The 23,175-nt window shown below is 37.7% G+C and overlaps 1 protein-coding gene across 12 annotated transcripts in view; it reads left to right on the top strand.

Moving 5' to 3' along the window:
- The window catches only part of ADAM22 (ADAM metallopeptidase domain 22), a 253,225-nt gene that overhangs the window by 150,691 nt on the left and 79,359 nt on the right, over nucleotides 1-23,175 (top strand). For 11 of the 12 annotated variants that reach the window (XM_017536485.1, XM_017536483.1, XM_017536480.1 and 8 more), the window contains exons 5-7: nucleotides 4,318-4,400; nucleotides 10,524-10,587; nucleotides 12,671-12,740. In XM_017536485.1, coding sequence (XP_017391974.1) covers nucleotides 4,318-4,400; nucleotides 10,524-10,587; nucleotides 12,671-12,740 — 217 coding nt within the window. Of the gene's footprint in view, nucleotides 1-4,317; nucleotides 4,401-10,523; nucleotides 10,588-12,661; nucleotides 12,741-23,175 lie in introns of all 12 variants that reach the window. The other variant, XM_017536484.1, reaches the window with a different exon arrangement.

Raw genomic sequence — 23,175 nt, 5'->3', positions numbered from 1 at the left:
TGACCTCCCAGGTCCATGTCTAGTACGCTATCCTGCATATATACTGATAGAAATGCACAGCAATATATAAAAGGATGTTTGTTGCAACATTATGGCAGCAAAAAAGGAGATTATCTAAATGTCCATTAGTACAGGACTGTTTAAATGAATTATAGTTCAGCCCTATAGTGGAATAGTATGCCGTCGTTGAAAAAATTCAGTATTGATGTAGGAGGATGCCAAGCTTACCTTAAGAAAAAAAAAGTCAAGTGACTGAACAGTGCAGTGTACATAGTATAAACTGTTTGTGAACTGAAAATGATATGTGTATGTGTGTATATATGCATCTACTTGAATATTCATAGACTTGACATGGTACACATACTGTTGAAAATGCTTACCATTTAGAGGGCAGCTACAGCTTGAATAGTATATGTGAAGGGAGTATTTTTATTCTTCACTATGTACCCTCTCAATTCTTAGAATTTTTGCACCACATGTGTATTTCTTTAAAATAATAGATAAAATAATTTACAAATTAAAAATATAAAATTTATATTAAAATTTATATTGTATTTAATAATACAGTTTATATAAATTCAGAAAGTGCTTTAACATTAAGACTATCTCTTGGACTAAAAAATATTTCTAAGCATGTTAAATGAAATAAAAACTTCATTACTTTTTAGTTTAAATAATTATTGACTTATGATTAATTATCCCTGAAAAATATTACAGCACAAAAATGAACTTTCACCATGATTTCTAATAATTACATATACCACCAGTTGAGACCTCAAGATTTGAATTGCAGTAATACAAACTGAATTTTTTTCCCCTGGTGTTTATGCCTCTGCTGAAGTGTCATGGAAACATTTGATAATGATTCAACCTTATTGAGTCTTTGCTTCATTTGCCATGTTAGGCTTTTGTGCAGATGGGTCCTGATCATATGCTGTTTTTGGCTTGACTCCTATTTTTTCAAATCAGAGGTTAATGAAAGATTGTTTTCCATTATTGAATCATCTGTATAACTCTCCCCAATATAATGGAGGAATGTTTTTAAAAAATAAATTATTTGTCCTTTTTATGATTTAATATGACATGTTTCCAGAGTTGTGTTTTTGAAGAAAACTTTAGTAATTTATAAAATAGTATGTGTTGACACTGACATATATCCTCATGACTATCAATTTCCATTGTTTTCTAGTCTGATACCATAATTCTCAAGATTTTTTTTGTTTGTTTCTACTTTTCTTTGTTTATCTTTGTTTCTACTATCTTTATGTGCTACTGTTCACTATGAGTCTTAGACTTCTAAGAGGAGAGGGTCTGATTTGGTTAGTCACTTTCCAATATAGGGAAACACTTATAGACAGAGTTCTGTCTTTATCAGGTCATCTGTTGACTGTTGACCTTTAATGTCTGGCCAACACAAAGCTAGAGTGTTGATCTCTGATCCAATCAGATGTATCTAGGAAATCAGGGGCATCTAAGCAATGATGTCCTCTCATAAACTCAGAATCGAATCTATGGATCATTCACCAGTCTGACAGCCCAACACACACTTTTCTAACTTTGGTTAAATTTACCCTTATCCCTATTCAGATAGTAGAATACCACACAACAGAGTAGAAGAATAAACCAGCCTAGGGGAAAGTTTAGATTTGCCTTGCATAACTCACAGGTTAGGTGAAAGGACACAGGCCTTGAATTCACCTAAAGTTTTCATCCCTACTTGGCAACTTCCCAGGTAGACAGCCACAATCTCAGATTGTGGTTCCTATCTAGAATAGGGATAAGAATATTTCTTTGTAGGATTGATACGAAGATTTAGTATGATTGTGTATGTAAATTGAGTAGGAACTCTAATAGACACAAATAGCAGCAAACATTTGTTGGGTACTTCCTATGGGCCAAGCATTACTCTAAACCCTTTATGTCTATTAGCTAATTTAATCCTCATAACAGCCCTATGAGATAATTATCTCCAATTGACAGATGAGAAAACTGATGCAGGGGCAGTCTTTGTAATTTGTTTAAGATTACAACAGGTAAGGGAAGGAGCCAATAGCTCATGCTGTTAGCATGTACGCTAGTACTTTCTCCTGCATATATACTGATAGAATTCCCAGAAATAGATGAAGGGATATTTGTTGCAACATTATGACAGCAAAAAAGTAGATTATCTAAATGTCCGTTAGTACAGGACTGTGTAAATGAATTATAGTTCACTCCTATAGTGGAATGTTACAGCCCTCCACATGAAGTCAGTGTCCTGTGTTCTAGTGTCAAGGACTTGTTTCAGCCCCCAAGTCTCTGTGGCTTTCTGGGTTCCAGTCCCTGTGCAACCCAGATGTGGAGTACCACCCTATCTTCTCCATTAAATGCAACCACAGGCCTCAGTTCATGATGGTCAGTGGCTCCCCTGGGAATTTGGTGGTGGTTTAAGGTCAGGCATTGCATTGTGTATTTAAACTGCTCTCCACCACCACCGTCCAATGCTGAGAGTTACCCGCTTCTGTGGGATTATCTCAGAGCAGTAGTCACAGTTCAGGCTGCTTTCCTTGGATTTTTGGTGAAGAAAATGTCTTCAGCCTGTTACATCTCCAGCTCATCCTATTCTCTCTCCTCCATTTGTGAAACTCTGAACATTTAAAATAGCATTAGTCCTTAAGTCAAACTGTGAAGTAGGTAACATTTGCCTCCTGAAACCACCCATCCTATCAGTCCTTTCTGTTTCACTCTTTCATATCTCAGTGAGTCAATTTAATTAGAAGCTTTCAGATACTGAAGAAATAGATCAGTGAGAGAATGGGAAGAGGTCATTTAGAAAAGAGCTTCTCAAACTTTAATGTGCATATGAATCACGTAGGGACTTGTTAAGTGTAGATTCTCATGCAGTAGGTCTGGGATGGGGCCTGAGATTCTGTATTTTTAATGAGCTCCTAGTGATGTCAATGCTGCTGGTCTCTGAACTGAACTCTGAGTAGTAAGTATTTAAAGGTGACATCGTAAGATGGCAGAGGATTTACATATTAACTTTTCCAGGCACGGTTAATCCAAATAAATGAATCTCTCTTAGTAGAATTTTGTTAATGCAATTGGATGCTAAGAGAAACTTCACAATTTAAAACCCTCCCCATAAACTGCTTACCAGTAAAGCCATTGGTGTTTTGAGAAAAGAATGGTATGAACTTGTTATCTGGTAGTCAAGTTTTGATATAAACACTGTAAAAACAAGCATTTCCTCCATCAGTATAATTTAGTGACTCTCAAATGATTTATATTTATTTTTATTTAGCTTTGTGTGAAAGACCATTGCTTTGCTGCTGCTCATGATTGAGTTTCTTATTTTTCTTTTCTTTTCTTTTTTTTTTTGAGACAGGTTCTCACTCTGTCACCCAGGCTGGGTACAGTGGTGCCATCTCGGCTCACTGCAACCTCCACTGCCAAGGTTCAAGTGATTCTCCTGCCCCAGCCTCCCGAGTAACTGGTATTACAGGTGCACGCCACCACACCTGACTAGTTTTTGTGTTTTTAGTAGAGACAGGGTTTCACCATGTTGGCCCGGCTGGTCTCGAACTCCTGACCTCAAGTGATCCACCCACCTTAGCCTCCCAAGGTGCTGGGATTACAGGTGTGAGCCACTGCACCAGACCATGGTTGAGTTTCTTATAACTAAAAAAACAGATGATTAAACTTTGGTGCAAGGGCCACATATGTATTTCCTTTCTTTTCTTGTCTTTTTTTTCCTTTTTTCTTTTGAGACAGAATTTCCATTCTTTTTGTCCAGGCTGGAGTACAGTGGCATCACAGCTCACTGCAGCTTCTAACTCCTGGGCTCAAATGATCCTCCTGCCTCTGCCTCCCAAGTAGCTAGGACTGCAGGTACATGCCACCACATCCAGCTAACTTAAAAATTTTTTTTGTAGAGACAGGTTCTTGCTGTGTTGCGCAGGCTGGTCTTGAACTTCTGGTCTTAAGTGTTGCTCCTGCCTCACCTCTGAAAGCATTGAAATTGTAGACACAAGCCACTGTGCCTGACTCCACATGTGTATTTCAATATCTCTTTCTTTGTTTCTCTAATATTACCTACATAAAAGAAAGGTTAAGTCAACTTTTATTTCCCTGTCTTTTGATTTGGAGCCAGCTTACTCAGAGTGTTTATGAATAATTCTGTTAAAAATGGTTTAATAATGCTAATGTGAATAATGAAATGCCATACAGAGCTCTAGATGTGGATGGAGGTGCATCGTGAGTAGAAACCTCCTATGAAATGAAGCAGCTGATTCTCTGTGTGATGCAAAGGCTTACATTCTTTATTTCTGTTTTCAGGGAGGAGAGCACTGTTACTACCAGGGCCATATCCGAGGTAATCCTGACTCATTTGTTGCGTTGTCAACATGCCACGGACTTCAGTAAGTGTTCAAAAAGTTGCTTGTACTGTTTATTTTTTCAAGAATTTATTTTCTTTATTATGAATGCACTATAGTAGACATCCCTATTTTGTGTCAAGAAATAATTTTAAATCAGTGATGGATCTGATTTGTTTCTCTTTTGTGTTTTATAAACCAAGCCGATTTTTAAATTAGAGTTGCAAATGGCCTGGTGCATTGGCTCATGCCTGTAATCGCAGCCCTTTGGGGGGTCGAGGTGGGCAGATCACCTGAGGGCCCGGCCAACATGGTGACACACTGTCTCTACTAAAAATACAGAAATTAGCCAGGCATGGTGGCAGGTGCCTGTAATCCCAGCTACTTGGGAGGCTGAGGAAGTAGAATCACTTGAACCTGGAAGGTGGAGATTGCAGTGAGCTGAGATCGCGCCACTGCACTCCAGCCTGTGGGATACGGCGAGACTCAGACTCCAAAAAAANAAAAAAAAAAAATGAAAAGTTCTACATTTTTCAAAATAAAGAAAAAATATATATTGTCAAGAAAAAAGGACAAGAAATATACATTAAGAAGATGCTAGACTCCATCTCAAATAAAATTAGTGTTGCAGAAAACAGAGGCTTTGGAATTTCACAATGATACCTTAAAATGATATTTGAAGTATACCTCTAATTTCATTCCAATTCAGACAGGAGTGGTTTGGGGGTTTAACTTCAGTGTCTGTTTCTGTGGATGTTTGGCCCCTTGATACACTCCTACTTCTTCTTGATATTAGTTTTTATATTTTCATTTCATCAAATAATACAAATTTCGGTAAATGAAACCTACACAAAGAGAAAAGGCTGCTGGTAACCTAAGAGCTCATATGTCTTTGCCCTTTTTCTCAGCCAGAATCCCACCTAACTCATAGCAAATTTGTGGGAGGGCCTGTCATTTCTCAGAGATCTCCAAGAAGCAAAGTTCATCCTTCCTCAGGGCCTTGCTTCCTTTCTCATAACCTTCACTATCCAATAATGTTTGTTGATGTTTATCGTGGGGATACATCCACTTCCTCCATCCTGTCGATAATGATGATGCACAGGTGGTGGTTTCTTGTTTGTTTTGTAACCCTTATAAAGCTACCGTGTCATTCCTCAGCATTCTCATTTAACTAAATAATTTCATTTCCTTCTTGTTTGCTTTTACTTTTTGGCACAGAACAAGCCAGCACTTTAGTTTTGTTAAATTTTTGCTGAGAAATTTTAAGATAATTCCTTTTTGTTGCCAGTTAGAGATGTGGCTTTTCATCTAACAAGCAGTTACTGAGTGTCTCCTGTGTGCCAGTCCTAGGAAAATTAAGGTGATTGAAACACAAGTCCTGGGAGCTCACAGTCTCATGGGGAAGCCAAGTCTAGCCCAATTTCCTGATGTGGAACATTATATATACATATATATATATATATATATATATATATATATGTACACACTTTTTTTTGTGAGAGAGGAAAAAAAAAACTGAGAAAAATACAAGCTAAGCATTGTCTCTGAAGAACAGGTGGCACCTGAGGGCTCCAGAGACATTCCACCTGAGGACGGTGGAGTGCAGAAGGCTGGAATAGCGTATCCAAAGGAGAGTATTACACTGACAGATCTTAAATCTAGGAAAGAGATCTAATGGACACAGCAGAAAATCCAGCTAGTCTGCCTGAGTGACACCTCTGATCAGGATCTGGGAGTAATCATATTAGGCAGAAAGGAAAGACGAATATAAGGAGAAGTTAAATAACCAGAGACAGGAGGCCATGTGCCTGAGAGCATGGAAGACTTCCATTTCCTTGTTTGTGCTAAAAGACTACTGTAAATAAATGTGTACATTTATTTACTTTAAATACATTATTTGAAGAAAGAGATTTTTACAAACATGGAATCCATGCTTAATATCAGGCCATCTCTGTTTTCTTATTAGGAAAAAGAAACATTGAAGTCCCTTTCAGCAGTGAAATTGTTACATATGCGCTGAAGACAAGCACATCTGTCACTAGGAATAGTACAGTGAGACCTGTCCACATTTGTGACAGCAAGTGTATATTGGAGGGAAGAGTGATGTAAAAAATGAGATTTTTTTCCCCTCTCTCCCTCTTAAACTCTCAATCCAAAGTCATAGTGTCAGCATCTTTCTCAGTACTTGTTCCAGTCTGCCTTCTGGTTTTCCAAATGGACACGATGTTATGAGAATCAGAGAGAAGATATTTATTCCTTCTAAGGGCTATAAATTAACCTGAGAACCGATGAATGATACCTGCTACTAATCCTACTATAGTTATGTAAAGAAGGATTGAAAAATAACTTTTAGGAGCTTGTATAGTAACTGAATCAGACATAGAACTCAGAATCCTGCCTTGGTTATTTTTTATTTTTTATTTTATTTTACTTATTTATTTTTTTGAGATGGAGTTTCACTCTGTCACCAGGTTGGAGTGCAGTGGCTTGATCTTAGCTCACTGCCACCTCTGCCTCCTGGGTTCAAGGAATTCCTGTGCCTCAGCCTCCTGCGTAGCTGGGATTACACGTACCTGGTTAATTTTTGAATTTTCAGTAGGGTTGGGGTTTTGCCTTTTGGCCAGGTTGGTCTCAAACTCCTGACCTCAGGTAATCTGCCCACTTCAGTTTCCCAAAGTGCTAGGATTTCAGGATTATTTTAATTAAGTAAATTGTACTTCTGCTTTTAGGAATGTTTTAATTTAAAACTAAATAAAAATAGAAAACCTATTATGCATCTTGGAACATTGTCAGAATTGTGTACGACCATTTTAGGCTTTCTCAGACTTTTATGAGCATGCAGGATAAATATACCCTTGTACCATCTTGTTATTCAGCAATTATTACTTCTCATCTTGGCTTTACCTTAAGAACAAAAATTTCTGGAAGAAATATTTTGGGGAGATGTTATGAAATATTGAATAATGTATGTCAGCTCAATTACAGTGTTTTAGATATGAGATATATTATGTCATCCATGACTCATCCCTTATAAATTACCAAATGCGTATTGAGGTTTTTTTCATTTTTGATTTATTAAATTCAGTTGAATAACATAAAGAAGGGAAAGTCAGATTCATATATCTTTACCATAAAGAACCTGCAAGGTCACATTTCCTTAGATTCGAAGGACTGTTAGGCAGTGTTTTGGTGCTGGTGTGTTTTGTGTTATGACAAAAATCCTGTAATGATTGGAACCTTAAATAATGGAGTTAAGTGTGAGTTTATTGCCCTCTTGTGGAAATTTGTAAGAATGGCTTTTTCCTTTGAAAATCTTTTTATGATACAGCTTTTTGAAATTTTAATTCAGTTGATCTGTGACAACTTGGTCCTAGCTATAGATTTTTATCAAGTATATACTGTTATGGATGCAATGTAAAAATTAGTATTTATATAAAAAACAAAACTATTTGAATCCTCAAAGCATATAAAACACATGTATTCATTCATTATTAAGAAATTAATGATGGTATATTATCATATAGCAATCTACAGTCTTTCGAGGTTAGTGTCAGAATCTGTCTTTATATTGCCTACATGATGTTTAAATCCAATAAAAAGAAATGACTTTCCCATTGGACATTAACCTAATGTAAGGATAAATAACACTCAGTACTCTTTAAACAAAATAATCTTCTTGCTACTTTGTTGGTGTTGCCACATGAATTTTGGCAAAGTGTAATGGTTTCATAGGAGTTTCCAGGTCACTCTGGCCAGTTCTCAGCAAGGGTAGAGAGATGCTGCCTGCCATATTTGGTCTACTGTTTTGAAAGGCTCCTGCTCTGACTCCTTGGGCACATATTGTCAGTAATACCTTACAGACTGCATCTGTTTACGTTCCAAATAGAATGTCATCCAAATTCAGAAGGTACATGTGGCTGAAAACAGTGCAGATGTGAGAATAATCATTCTGTGAGTATGTAGAAGTTAAGGACATGTGGAAGATGTTATAGCAGAAGTGAAAGAATTTGGATAGAGGCAGAACTTGGAGGCCATTGTACTTATAGTTCATAGAAGCCAACCAATTTCACTAAAGCTTCAATGAAAGACAAATACTAGTTTATGTTTAGCAGCTTGGCTGTCATATAGTCATTTCCACCAAAAACTAAAAACATTACTACAGAAGCTCATAGCTTTGCTACCCTCAGATGCCTGAATGATAAGACAAATTTCTTTAACATCATAAGGGGCCTGATCTTAGTAAAAGGATCATGTTCTTCTAAAAGCAACAGCTTATCAGAATCTGTCTGAGTAGGAGTTGAGGCCATTTGTATATTTAAATGCTCTCCAGAGGATTTCTCAGATGCCTGCTAGCCACCTCCAGCCTACAAGGTCCAAAATGGAACTCTTTTTCTTTTTTTAAAGAGATACAGAGTCTTGCTCTGTCACCAAGGCTGAAGTGCAGTGGCACAGTCATGAATCACTGCAGCCTTGAACTCTTGGGCTCAGGTGATCCTCCTACCTCAGCCTCCCAAGTAGCTGGGACTACAGGTGTGCATCACCAGGCCCACCTAATTAAAAAAAATTTTTTTTTTGTAGAGAGAGAATCTCACCTCTCACTATGTTGCCCAGGCTGGTCTCAAACTTCTAGCCTCAAGTGATCCCCCCGCCTTGGCCTTCCAAAGTGTTGGGATTCCAGATGTGAGCACCACGCCCAGCTCAAAACTGAAATCTTGAATGATTTGCATCCTTCTCTCAGCTCCCTGCTTCCCTAGGCCCATCCCGATAGGCTCTTTCTGTGTCCGCCCTCTCCCTCACCCTTATTTTGAGATAGGGTCTTAATCCATCACATCCTTTTTTATCTCCTTAAATGGCACTTCCATTTTTCCATTTGCTCAGGTAAAAACTTGGAGTCTCCACTAACTCTTCTCTTTTTTACATACCCGGTTTCAAATCCAGCAGTAGATCCTACTGGTTCTGCTTTCAAAATATATCCCAAATTTGATCAATTCTCACCACCTCCATTATTACTGCTTTGATTTAAACCAGCATCTTCTTTCACCTGGATTATTGCAGTAACTTCCCAGCTTCTATCCTTCTGTGCTAAAAATCATTGTAACACAGAAGCTGGTGTGATCATTATAAAACTTAAGGAAGACTGTGTTTCCCCTCTGCTTAGAACCTTGCAGTGACTCTTCACCTCTCTTAGAGTAAAAGCTAAGGCCCTAGGAGGTGCCCACCTAGTGTGGCCCCCACGGCCCTCTGGCGCCATTTATTGCTGCCCTTCACTTGATTATTTTCTTCCCTAGAATTTATCACTATCTAGTATATTTATATATTTATTTGTTTATTATATATCCTCCCTAGAATACTCATCAGCACCACAAAGTCAGAGAATTGGTCTGTTTTGTTTGCTACTGTATTCCCCAGCACTTAGAGCAGCGCATTGTAGGTGCTCTGTAAACACATGTTGATTGAATGAATGAATGCATGAATGCAGGTAGGTAGCAGGTTGCACATGGGGTGTTTATGGTCCCATCTGTCTGGGCTCTATTCCTGCTTCTGCTTTTGCTGGTTAAATAATTTGGTAAGTTGCTTTATCTCTTTTGGCTTCCGTTTCCTTACCTGTGAAATAAGGATAGTCATTGTACTTCCCTTGTAGATTTGTGGAAAAGATTAAATGTGAGTGTAAAGTATTTAGCTTGTGGCAAGTTGTTCAAATGTGTTAGCTCTTCTTACTAGAACATCTTGCATGTGTATGTTAGATAGGTCATTCTCAGTAGAGTCCCTGAAAACCTGCATCAGGATCACCTGGGACTTATTTAAAATGCAGTTTCCTAGGTCCCAGTCCAGAAATCTGAGAAGACTCCTGAACAACCTGCGTTTTTAGTAGCTCTCCAAGTGGCTTTTTCATATTAAAATCTTGGAATTCTGTGTTAGAAGGAGGAATAATGAGCAACAGCTAGAGCATGGTAATCCTGAGCATAAGGTGACTCTATTTATAAGGAATCAGAAGGAGGGTCCTTTTCCTCTCAGCAGTTTGTGTGGTATGTCTGGAGGTGATGGGTAGGACTGGGAAATGAGCATTGAGAAGCAAAATGGGTCCTCTGGCTGCTGCTGATTTTAAAATGATCTTGTTCTGGGGTGAGAGTCGTTAGCCATGACTAAATATTTTCTTGTCCTTGGCAGTGGGATGTTCTATGACGGGAACCACACGTATCGCATTGAGCCAGAAGAAAATGATACTACTCAAGTAAGTACTTCTTTTATTTGTTGTGTCAAATGGAAATGTTTATGCTGAGAGCTTTTTCCTCCCCCTTTTTCTCTGTATTTCATTTTTATATTTTTTAGCGCTAGGATAGTAAACATATGTACAGATGTTCCCCGATTCATGATGGGTCTATGTCCTGATAAACTTATCATAAATTAAAAATACCGTAAGTCAAAAATGTATTTAATACCCTGATAAATGCATCATAAAGTCAAAAACATGTAAACTGGCGACTGTCTGTATGTTTAAAACTAAATATTGAGTAAGTCAGAACCGCAATTGTTTTTCAAAAAATTTCTTGCCAGACATGGTGGCTCATGCCTGTAATCTCAGCACTTTGGGAGCCTGAGACAGGCGGATCACCTGAGGTCAGCAGTTTGAGACCAGCCTGGCCAACTTGGTGAAACCCCATCTCTACTAAAATACAAAAATTAGCCAGGTGTGGTGGCATGTGCCTGTAATCCCAGTTACTCAGGAGGCCGAGGCAGGAGAATTGCTTGAATGGCCTGCCACTGTGCTTTAGCCGGGGCAACAGAGTGAGACTCTGTCTCAAAAGAAAATAAAATTCTTTCTTTCTTTCTTTTTTGTATTGGAAATATAATACTTTCCCTTTGAGGTATTCTGAAACCTCTATTTCCATCTCCACCCTAATGTTTATGATCTGTCTTAGTCTGACTGGGCTACCATCACATAATACTGTAGACTTGATTGCTTAAACAACAGAAACTTGCTTTATCATGGTTCTAGCCACTGAAAATCCAGGATCAAGGTGCCAGCAGGGTTGACATCTGGTAAGGATTCTCTGCTTGAGTTGCAGACTGCTGCTGTCTCACTGTTCTCACATGGCAGAGAGAGAGTGAGAACTCTCGTTGTCTCTTCTTCTTATAAGGATACCAGCTATACTGAATGAGGGTGTCACCCTTATGACCTCACTTAATATTTATCATCTCCTCACAGGCCTTATCTCCAGACAGAATCACCCTGGGGACTTGGGCTTCAATATGAGAATGTTGGGGACACACATACATTCAGTTCATAAGAGATGAAATCCACATAGATGTGTTTTTTCACCCCTCCTCTCTTTTCTAGATTCCAGATTTTTCTCTGTTGTCTGTTGCTTTTAAGGCCCTTTGCTGATGAATTTTAGAGAAACCTGAGTATTCTTAATTGTCTCCCTCACTTTAGTTGAAATATTCATTTTCCACCAATTAGAAGAAGTTGAATTAATATTATAGACTACAAAGAAACATAATACACTTTCATTCTAGCTCTGTACACACAAATGTTCTTCCTTTTATCATACAATATTAGTCAAACAGAGAGGCAAGTCCTTTCAAGGAATGTACGTGGTTTTGTCACCCATAAACCGTCTTGTCTGGGAAATTCTCTGTATTGTATATTATTTTATGGGTACCCACTGCTGCCTGTCCTGCCACTTTGCTTGATGGTACGATTTTTGTAAGGTAACTGGCTTACAGAAAAAAAAAAACTGGCTTACAAAAAAAACTGGCTATTTATGACATTCTATTTTTTTGAAATAATTGGATGAAGCCAGATGAAATTATATTTGAATGTTTATTAATTTTGTAGAAGAAAAATGTGACTTTTTATCTCATGCTTTTTAATATAGCTTGTATGACACTTGCATTTCAGAACAGGGTCCATGGACTGTTAGCTCTGTAGTCTTTGCCTACCAAAGCTGTCTGACTTTTAAAAGGGTGCAGGGATCCGTGAAAGGAACCTGTAATAAAAAAGCATTAACTCATTTGCCAAATGTTTTATTTGTCCTTGGGGGAATAGATTCATTCATTTGTTTTCCATTACTGTAGGCCTTGGCTTCTCTGTGTAGGCATTTTTCTTCTAATTGGATATTGCTCTGGTGCTGGGAGAATACAGGAGCGAATAGGAGGGGTTGGGCAATGGTTCATTGCCTCTCTAAACCCAGGAGAATGCATAGGCAAGCTGTGGTTCTTTTAAGGGTCTCCAGCTACATTTGCCTAAGGCTGGAGATAATCCGGTTGTACATGCTTAATCATTGTTGCTTGTGTCATTTCAGGCATTTCAGGAGGATTTCCATTTTCATTCGGTTTACAAATCCAGACTGTTTGAATTTCCCTTGGATGATCTTCCATCTGGTATGATGTTCATATAGTGACTTTTTATTTAAAGGACAACTTCAATAATTTATTTAATGCCTTAGAACTAATCTAAATGTGGAATATCATTAGCCCACAACTGCTTTTGATGTTTTTAGAGGGAGAGCCAAGTCACATGAAGAGGGAGAATAAAATGAAAACTGGCCTCATGGATGAATTTCAAAGATGTGGAGGAGAACTTAAAAAAAAAGTTATGATTCATAATAAGGCATTAGAGGAGAGACAAGATTGGAACAAGAATTGGTCTGTGAGACAAAATACATACAGATTGACTCTTGGTGAAATTCTGGTCTTGTAAACATGGGGATGAATTTTTAATCATTTCCCTACTGGTTGTTTTTCTCATCTCTTTTTTACTCTAGCATTTTAAGAAAGAACTGTTCTAGCTTAACTTTTGTTATCATTATGTGCTATTTGTGAAATTAGTCTTTTCTTTTCATCTATACCTAAATAGACCTAGATAAATTTTAAGAGTGTTTGTCTCCCAAGATTACTTATGATTTACTGTAATAAGTTAGAGGAAAACAAGAAATAGACAAACCAATGTCAAAAATACGAATTTTGTGAAATATTTTCAAAAGTAACTTATTTACTTTAGGTTTAATGAATGGACCTAGCAACTGATGTTGCTTCAAGAGTTGCTTCCAAGTCCACATGACAAGAGGCAGTGCGTGTATACTTTGCCCTCCTGCGGGGTGCGTTTGTCTTTGGCTTTGCTGGGCTTGTTTATTTTCTCTTGAAGACATACAGCACTCTGAATATATGGTGTGGAGATGCTTCCTCTCCTATGTAGTGAGCCTTGATTATTCTATTTTTTTGATCTCATTTTAATCTTTGCAGCAGCCTTGTAAGATTGATATTATTCCTGTTTTGTAAATGAAGAAACAGAGCTCAGCTAGTTTGTCTTTTCCGGGGTCCCACAGCTAGCAAGGGGTAAAGTTGAGTTTTGAATTATGACACTATGAGAATGTGCTATGGGAGAGAAACGCAGCGGAAATGGAAAAATTGCCAGCCTAAGAGTAATCATAAACCAGTACTTAGAAAATCATGTAGAAGTTTACATTGTCTCTTTATCAGAAAATGAAATAAATGTTTCCTAATGTTCTTTTATCTCTGAAATAATTTTGTAACTCCTTGGCCTCCTGTAACTTCCCTATAGAGAAATGAAGGTTTTCTCCCCTTTTCTCCTGCTGCCTGAGGGATAGAAGATTTAATACAATTCACTATTTTGAAAAAGCTTCTAATGGGAATATAGATACTGTTACTTCACACAGACTTTATAGACTGTTCTTTCAGTGATCTTATAAAACTTTTTATAATCCCTATTCTGAGAAGAAAATAAATCATTACTAGCTGTGTGGGAATACAGCTATAATTTAATAGGTATTACTGGAAGCAGTCAGCATTAATTAATATTTAAAGTAATAAATAAAAGTTTTCTTCTAAAAACTTGATTGTAGGCTTGCTAGGATATAACCTCATGTTTTTTTTGAAGAAATTGTTCAGGGTTTGTTTCCAGCAGAAACTTTGATGGTGACTTCGGAATTTTGGTGTATTTAAAATGATTTTTAGACATATTATTTGAAAACTCAGATGTGTCTCAATTAGTTTCTAGTTTTCTTTTCTCATCAGAAGTTGGCACTATCAAGTTTGAGAGAGTTTGTCTCCCAACGTTACTTATGATTTACTGTGCTAAATTAGAATAAAACAAGAAATAGACAAATAATGTCAAAACTGCAGTTTCTGTGAATGTCTCAAAAGTAAGCTTATTTATTTTAGATTGCATAAAGTGTAACTGGGTTATAGATTATCAAATCATCATCTTGCTATGTTTTATGTATCAGCTGTTCCCCAAACTTGTTGGACTGTGGAACCTTTTGCTTTACATGGTATATACAGGTCTCAGGACTAGTGTTTCTGAGAACATATTTTGGGAAAATCTTATTTCCCTGGACACATATGCACCCAGTTTAAAAAATATTATATGCAATGAAATATAAAAGCCTTGTGTACTATTCAGTGAATTTTTACATGCATACACTCTAGTTGAGAGATACAGCATTTCCGTCACGCCAGTAACTTCCTTTGTACCCTCTGTAGTCAGTGCCTCCCACCTCTGCTGTTCCTTTTGTCTCTTATAGAACTTCAAACAGATGGAATCATGTACTATGCGCAGCTTCTTTTGCTTAGCACATGGCTGTGAGGTTTATGTTGTCAAGAGTAGCAATAGTTCATTCTTTTAAACTATTAAGTACTTTGTGTCATTTGAATATGCCACTTTTTTTGTTTTCTTGGAAACAGAGTCTCGCTCTTTTGCCCAGGCTGGAGTGCAGTGGTGAGATCTTGGCCCACTGCAGCCTCCCCCCACTGAGTTCAAACAATTATCCTGCCTTAGCTTCCCAAGTAGCTGGGATTACAGGCATGCGCTATCATGCCTGGCCAATTTTTGTATTTTTAATAGAGACAGGGTTTCACCACTTTGGTCAGACTGGTCTCAAATTCCTGACCTCAGTTGATCCACCCACCTTGGCCTCCCAAAGTGCTGGGATTACAGGCGTGAGCCACTGTGCCTAGCCTATACCACAATTTTTAATCTATTAAGTTGATGGACATTTGGGTTGTTTCCAGTTTTTGACTATTAGGAAAAAAACAACTATACGTATTCTTGTACAAGTCTTTTCTGTGGGCACATATTTTCATTTCTTCCTGTAAATACCTAGGAATTAAATTGCTGGGCCATAGGGTAGGTACGTGTTTAACTGTGTTAACAGTGTTCTTAAACTTCAGCATGCATCAGAATCATCTGGTTGACTGGTAACCACATATTGCTTGCCCCATCTTGAGAGTTTTTAATTCACTCTATCTTGGGTGGGCTTGGAGAATTTGCATTTCCAACACGTTCCAGGTGATGCTAATGCTGCTGGTGCTGGAATCACACTTTGAGAGCCACTGTTTTTTGAGAAATTGCTGATCCCATTTTCCAAAGTGAGTATATTCTTTTATACTTACATCCGCACTGTATGAGAGTTTTAATTCTTCCACATCTTGACCAACATCTGCTCTGTCATTCTTTAATTTTAGCTATACTAGTGTATGTGGAAGTATTTTACTTTGGTTTCAATTTGCATTTTTCTTGTGATTAATGATGTGTAGTATATACTTATTAGCCACTAATCAGAATTTCTGTCATTTTGTTAAGTTGTAGGATGTACTTACATATTCTAGATAGAAGGCCTTTGCCAAATATGCCTTATGAATATATTTTTCCCAGTCTTTGGCTTGCTCATTTACTTTAATGGCATCTTGTGATGAGCAGATGTTTTAAATTTCATGAAGTTTAACATTAATTTTTATCATTATTGCTTTCTCTATGCTAAGTAATTTTTGCTAGCTCCCAAGTTTTGAAGATATTATATAGTGTTTTCTTCTAAAAACTCTATAGTTTTATTTTTTATGTTTAGATCTAGGATCCTCTTCAAATTAATTTTTGTGCATGGTGAAAAGTAGAGGTTAAGTTTTATTATTTTTTATATGGATACACAGTTCTTCTAATACTATTTGTTGAAAAGAGTTTCCTTTCCTCAATGAATTGCTTTGATGTCTTTGTCACAAAGTATTAATATGGGTCTATTTCTTGACTTGATGTTATTTGGCTACCCATATCACACTTTTTTTTTTCCTTACTGTGGCTTTATGTAAGTTTTGAAATCATATAACATAAATCCTTCAATTCTGTTTTTTCCAAAAATGTTTTGGCTATTCTGGGCCCTTCACATTTCCCTACAGATTTTAGAACCCGCTTGTCAATTTCTATAATTCTGGGATTTTTATTGGAATTGTATTAAAAGTATGGATTAATGGGGAAAAACAGACATCTTATTAGTAGTGAGTCTAAAATTTCTTTCAGTGTTTGGTCATTTTTAGTGTAGATATTGTATTAGTTATCTATTGCTGTGTAACAAATTACTCTAAAACTTAGTGGCTTTAATTAACAAACATTTATTATCTCATAGCTTCTGGGAATCAGGAACCTAGGTGTGGTTTAGCTGGGTGCCTCTGGCCCGTGATGTCTCATGAGTTTGTAGCATAACTGTTATCTGGGACTACAGTTTCATCTGAAGTCTCAACTGGGAAGGATTAGCTTCTGAGCTCACTCATATGATTGTTGTCACACCTCAGTATCTCACCATAAGGGCCTCTCCACAGGGCTGCCCCCCAACAACATCATAGCCAACTTGTTCCAGGAGAGAGTGAGAGATCAAGAGAAGAGAGAGAATGAGACAAGATGCCTAAGATGGAAGCCACAGTCTTTTTGTTAACCTGATCTCAAAAGTAACATCTGAACACTTTTGCTGTATAGTATTTATTAGAAATGAGTCCCAGTGTCCAGTCTCCTCTCAAGGGAAGGAGATTATACAGTGGCATTGTATTATTTATCTATTGCTGAGGAATAAGTTTTTATTTTATGTACAGAAAAATCAGAAAGAAATTGAGTAATAAATTACCACAAAACCCACCTCTTAAGATAACACAGATTTGTTATCTCACAGTTTCTGTGGATTAAGAGTCCAAGTATGACTTAGATGGGTTCTCTGTTCCAGGGTCCCTCACAGGCCGAGGTCAAAGTGTTTGCTAGGACTGTGTCTCATCTCAAGGCTCAGCTGTAGAAAGATCTACAGTGGTTGTTGGCAGAAGTTGGTTCTTTTTAGCTTCTTAGACCAAGGGCCTTGGTTTCTTGCTGGCTTTTGGTTGATGGTTGCTCTCTTTCCCACGTGGGCCTCTCCATAGGGCAGCTCACAACACTGGTGCTCATTTCATGAAAACCAGTAAGGAAGAGAGTCTCTAGCAAGATGAGTTACAATCTTGTATGATGTTATCTTGAGATGTGATTGGTTGGAAGCAAGTTACAGGTTTTACTCACGCTCAGGGAAAGGGCATTACAAAAGGGCATGAGTACCAGGAGATGGAGACTATTAGAGGCCATCTTAAAGTCTGTCAAAGTCTTCTCTTTGGCCCTCAGAGATTCCTGTCCCCTTTACCTGCAAAATACATTATCTTTTCTAGGTCTGTAAGAGTTTCATTCAATTACAGCATCTGCTCAAAATCTAGAATCTCATTATCTAAATCAGGTCCAGGTGTGGATGAGGGTCTTTGGGTATAGTTTCTCTTAATCATTCTGTATATAAAACTAAAGAGACAAGTTATCTGCCCTACATACTCCCAGCATCCAGTCATGGGCCAGTAATAAAAAAGAACTGTAGACATTACCTTTCAAAAGAGGGAAAATTCGAGGAACAAGAAAAACACTGACAAAGCAGTTCTGAAATCCTGCTGGGCAAATGTTGACTCTTTCTTGATTGGGTTTCAAGGCCTGGAAATAATTCCACATGACTCTTGGCTCTGTGTTCTCAGCTCTTGATTCTGCTCAACCTTCCTGTTCCATGAAAGATGGCACGTAGTAGTTTTCTCAGTCTGTTATTATAGTTTGCTAAGAGTTTTTATCAAGAATAGGTGTTGAATTTTGTCAAATGCTTTTCTGTACTTATTGAGATGATCCTATAATTTTCTCCTTTAATCTGGTAATTTGGTGAATTGTATAAATTGATGTTTTGAAAATGAAACTAATTTGCATTCTTTATACATATATACATACACACACATGTATATATACACACACATATATATTATTGCACTTTTGGTTCTGGGATAACATGTGCAGAACATGCAGGATTGTTGCATAGGTACCTACATGGCAATGTGGTTTGCTGCCTCCATCCCCCATCACCTATATCTGGCATTTTTCCGCATGTTATCTCTTCCCAACCTCCCTACCCCCTGCCGCCCCTCCCCTATTGCCTGCCAACAGACCCCAGTGTGTGATGATCCCCTCCCTGTGACCATGTGTTCTCATTGTTCAACACCTGCCTATATGTGGTGTTTGATTTTCTGTTCTTGTGTCAGTTTGCTGCAAATGATGGTTTACAGATTCATCCATGTCCCTACAAAGGACACAAACTCATTGTTTTTTTATGGCTGCATAGTATTCCATATGTGCCACATTTTCCTTGCCTGGTCTATCATCAATGGGCATTTGGGTTGGTTCGAGGTCTTTGCTATTGTAAACAGTGCCACAATGAACATACGTGTGCATGTGTCTTTGTAATAGAATGATTTATAATCTTTTGGATATATACCCATATAATGGGATTGCTGGGTCAAATGGAATTTCCATTTCCATGTCCTTGAGGAATCGCCACAATGTCTTCCACAGTGGCTGAACTAATTTACACACCCATCAACAGTGTAAAAGTGTTCCTATTTCTCCACATCCTCTCCAGCATGTGTCTCCAGATTTTTTAATGATCACCATTCTAACTGGCGTGAGATGGTGTCTCAATGTGGTTTTGATTTGCATTTCTCTAATGATCAGTGATGATGAGCATTTTTTCATATGTTTGTTGGCCTCATATATGTCTTCTTTTGAAAAGTGTCTGTTCATTTGCCCACTTTTGGATGGGTTTGTTTTTTTCTTGTAAATCTGTTTTAGTTCTTTGTAGATTCTGGATATTAGCCCTTTGTCAGATGGGTAGATTGCAAAAAGTTTTTCCCATTCTGTTGGTTGCCGGTTCACTCTAATGATAGTTTCTTTTGCTGTACAGAAGCTCTGGAGTTTAATTAGGTCCGATTTGTCTATTTTGGCTTTTGTTGCCAATGCTTTTGATGTTTTAGTCATGAAGTCCTTGCCTATGCCTATATCCTGAATGGTATTGCCTAGGTTTTCTTCTAGATTTTTTAGGGTGTTAGGTGTTATGTTTAAGTCTTTAATCATAAGTTAAGGAGTTAATTTTAGTGTAAGGTGTCAGGAAGGGGTCCAGTTTCTGCTTTCTGCACATGGCTAGCCAGCTTTCCCAACACCATTTATCAAACAGGGAATCCTTTCCCCGTTGCTTGTTTTTATGAGGTTTGTCAAAGATCTGATGGTTGTAGATGTGTGGCGTTGCTTTCAAGGCCTCTGTTCTGTTCCACTGGTCTATATCTCTCTTTTGGTACCAGTACCATGCTGTTTTGATTACTGTAGCCTTGAAGTATAGCTTGAAGTCAGGTAGCATGATGCCTCCAGCTTTGTTCTTTTTGTTTAGAATTGTCTTGGCTATGCAGGCTCTCTTTTGGTTCCGTATGAAGTTTAAGGTGGTTTTTTCCAGTTCTGTGAAGAGGGTCATAGATAGCTTGATGGGGATAGCATTGAATCTATAAATTACTTTGGGCAGTATGGCCATTTTCGCAATATTGATTCTTCCTAACCATAAGCATGGAATGTTTTTTTATCTGTTTATGTCCTCCCTTATTTCCTTGAGCAGTGGTTTGTAGTTTGCCTTGAACAGGTCCTTTACATCCCTTGTTAGTTGTATTCCTAGGTATTTTATTCTCTTTATAGAAAATGTGAATGGCAGTTTGTTCTTGATTTGGCTCTCTTTAAGTCTGTTATTGGTGTATAGGAATGCCTGTCATTTCTGCACATTGATTTTGTATCCTGAGACTTTGCTGAAGTTGCTTATCAGTTTCAGGAGATTTTGGGACGAGATGATCCTGAATATACAATCATGTTGTCTGCAAATAGAGACAATTTGACTTCCTTTTTTCCTAATTGAATACCCTTTATTTCTTTTTCTTGCCTGATTGCTCTGGCTAAAACTTCCAATACTATTTTGAATAGGAGTGGTGAGAGATGGCATCCTTGTCTAGTGCCAGATTTCAAAGGGAATACTTCCAGTTTTTGCCCATTCAGTTTGATACTGGCTATGGGTTTGTCGTAAGTAGCTTTTATTATTTTGAGATTACTTTCCTTTGATACCTAGTTTATAGAGTGTTTTTAGCATAAAGGACTGTTGAATTTTGTTGAAGGCCTTCTCTGCATCTATTGAGATAATCATGTGGCTTTTGTCTTTGGTTCTGTTTATGTGGTGGATTACGTTTATAGACTTGCGTATATTGAACCAGCCTCGCATCCCCAGGATGAAGCCTACTTGATCATGATGGATAAGCTTTTTGATGTGCTTTGCAGTCAGTTTGCCAATATTTTATTGAAGATTTTTACATCTATGTTCATCATTGATATTGGCCTGAAGTTTCCTTTTTTTGTTAAGTCTCTGCTGGGTTTTGGTGTCAGGATGATGTTGGTCTCATAAAATGATTTGGGAATGATTCCCTCCTTTTGGATTGTTTGGAATAGTATCAGAAGGAGTGGTACCAGCTCCTCTTTGTATGTCTGGTAGAATTCAGCTGTTAACTCATATTGATCTCGGCTTTTTGGGGTTGGTAGGCTATTAATTGCTGCCTCAACTTCAGCCTTTGTTATTGGTCTATTCAGGGTTTCAACTTCTTCCTGGTTTAGGCTTGCGAGCGTGCAAGTGTCCAGGAATTTATTCGTTTTTTCCAGGTTTACTGGTTTATGTGCATAGAGTTGTTTGTAGTAATCTCTGATGGTAGTTTGTATTTCTGTGGAATTGGTGGTGATATCCCCTTTATCATTTTTTTATTGCATCTATTTGATTCTTGTCTCTTTTCTTTTTTATTAATCTGGCTAGCAGTCTGTCTATTTTGTTGATCTTTTCAAAAAACCAGCTCCTGGACTTGATTTTTTGAAGGGCTTTTTGTGTCTCTATCTCCTTCAGTTCTGCTCTGATCTTAGTTATTTCTTGTCTTCTGCTAGCTTTTGAGTTTTTTTGATCTTGCCCCTCTAGCTCTTTCAATTGCGATGATAGGGTGTCGAAAATTTTAGACCTTTCCTTGCTTCTTATATGGGCTTTTATTGCTATAAATTTTCCTGTAGACACTGCTTTAATGTGTCCCAGAAATTCTGGTACATTGTGTCTTCATTGCCGTTGGTTTTGAAGAACATCTTTATTTCTGCCTTCATTTCATTGTTTATCCAGTCAACATTCAAGAGCCTGTTGTTCAGTTTCCATGAAGTTGTGCAGTTCTGAGTTAGTTTCTTAATCCTGAGTTCTAATTTGATTGCACTGTGGTCTGAGAGACTGTTATGATTTCCGTTCTTTTGCATTTGCTGAGGAGTGATTTACTTCCAATTATGTGGTCAATTTTAGAGTAGGTGCGATGTGGTGCGGAGAAGAATGTATATTCTGTGGATTTGGCATGGAGAGTTCTGTAGATGTCTATTAGGTTTGCTTGGTCAAGATCTGAGTTTAAGTCCTGGATATCCTTGTTAATTTTCTGTCTCATTTATCTGTCTAATATTGACAGTGGAGTGTAAAAGTCTCCTACTATTATTGTGTGGAAGTCTAAGTCTCTTTGCAGTTCATTAAGAACTTGCTTTATATACCTGGGTGCTCCTGTATTGGGTGCATATATATTTAGGATCATTAGCTCTTCTTCTTGCATTGATCCTTTTACCATTATGTAATGTCTTTCTTTGTCTCTTTTGGTTTTTGTTGGTTTAAAGTGTATTTTATCAGAGACTAGGATTACAACTCCTGCTTTTTTTGCTCTCCATTTGCTTGGTAAATCTTCCTCCTTCCCATTATTTTGAGCCTATGTGTGTCCTTGCACATGAGATGGGTTTCCTGGATACAGTGCACCAATGGGTTTTGACTTTTTATCCAATATGCCAGTCTGTGTCTTTTGATTGGGGCATTTAGCCCATTTACATTTAAGGTTAATATTGTTATGTGTGAATCTGATCCTGCCATTTTGATGCTAGCTGGTTGTTTTGCCCATTAGTTGACACAGTTTCTTCATTGTGTCGATGCTCTTTACCATTTGGTACATTTTGGGAGTGGCTGGTACTAGTTGTTCCTTTCTGTGTTTAGTGCTTCTTTCAGGAGCTCTTTTAAGGCAGGCCTGGTGATGATGAAATCTCCCAGCAATTGCTTGTTTGTAAACAATTTTATTTCTCCTTCGTTTATTAAGCTTAGTTTGGCTGGATATGAAATTCTAGGTTGAAAGTTCTTTTCTTTAATGATCTTGAATATTGGCCTCCACTATCTTCTGGCTTGTAGGGTTTCTGCCAAGAGATCCGCTGTGAGTCTGTTGGGCTTCCCTTTATGTGTTACCCGCCCTTTCTCTCTGGCTGCTCTTAGCATGTTTTCCTTCATTTTAACCCTGGTGAATCTGATGATTATGTGCCTTGGGGTTGTTCTTCTTGAGGAATATCTTTGTGATGTTCTCTGTATTTCCTGGACTTGAATGGTGACCTGCCTTGCTAGGTTCGGGAAGTTCTCCTGGATAATATTCTGAAGTGTGTTTTTCAACTTGGATTCATTCTCTCTGTCACATTCAGGTACACCTATCAAACATAGATTAGGTATTTTCACATAATCCCATATTTCTTGGAGGCTTTGTTCATTTCTTCTCACTCTGTTTTCTCTAATCTTACCTTCTTATTTTATTTCATTGA

This window comes from Cebus imitator, unplaced genomic scaffold, assembly GCF_001604975.1.
Source record: "Cebus imitator isolate Cc_AM_T3 unplaced genomic scaffold, Cebus_imitator-1.0 Scaffold98, whole genome shotgun sequence".
NCBI classification, from domain to species: Eukaryota; Metazoa; Chordata; class Mammalia; order Primates; family Cebidae; genus Cebus; species Cebus imitator.
Note: the sequence above shows the minus strand (reverse complement) of the source record. Positions and strands in the feature narration are given on the sequence as shown.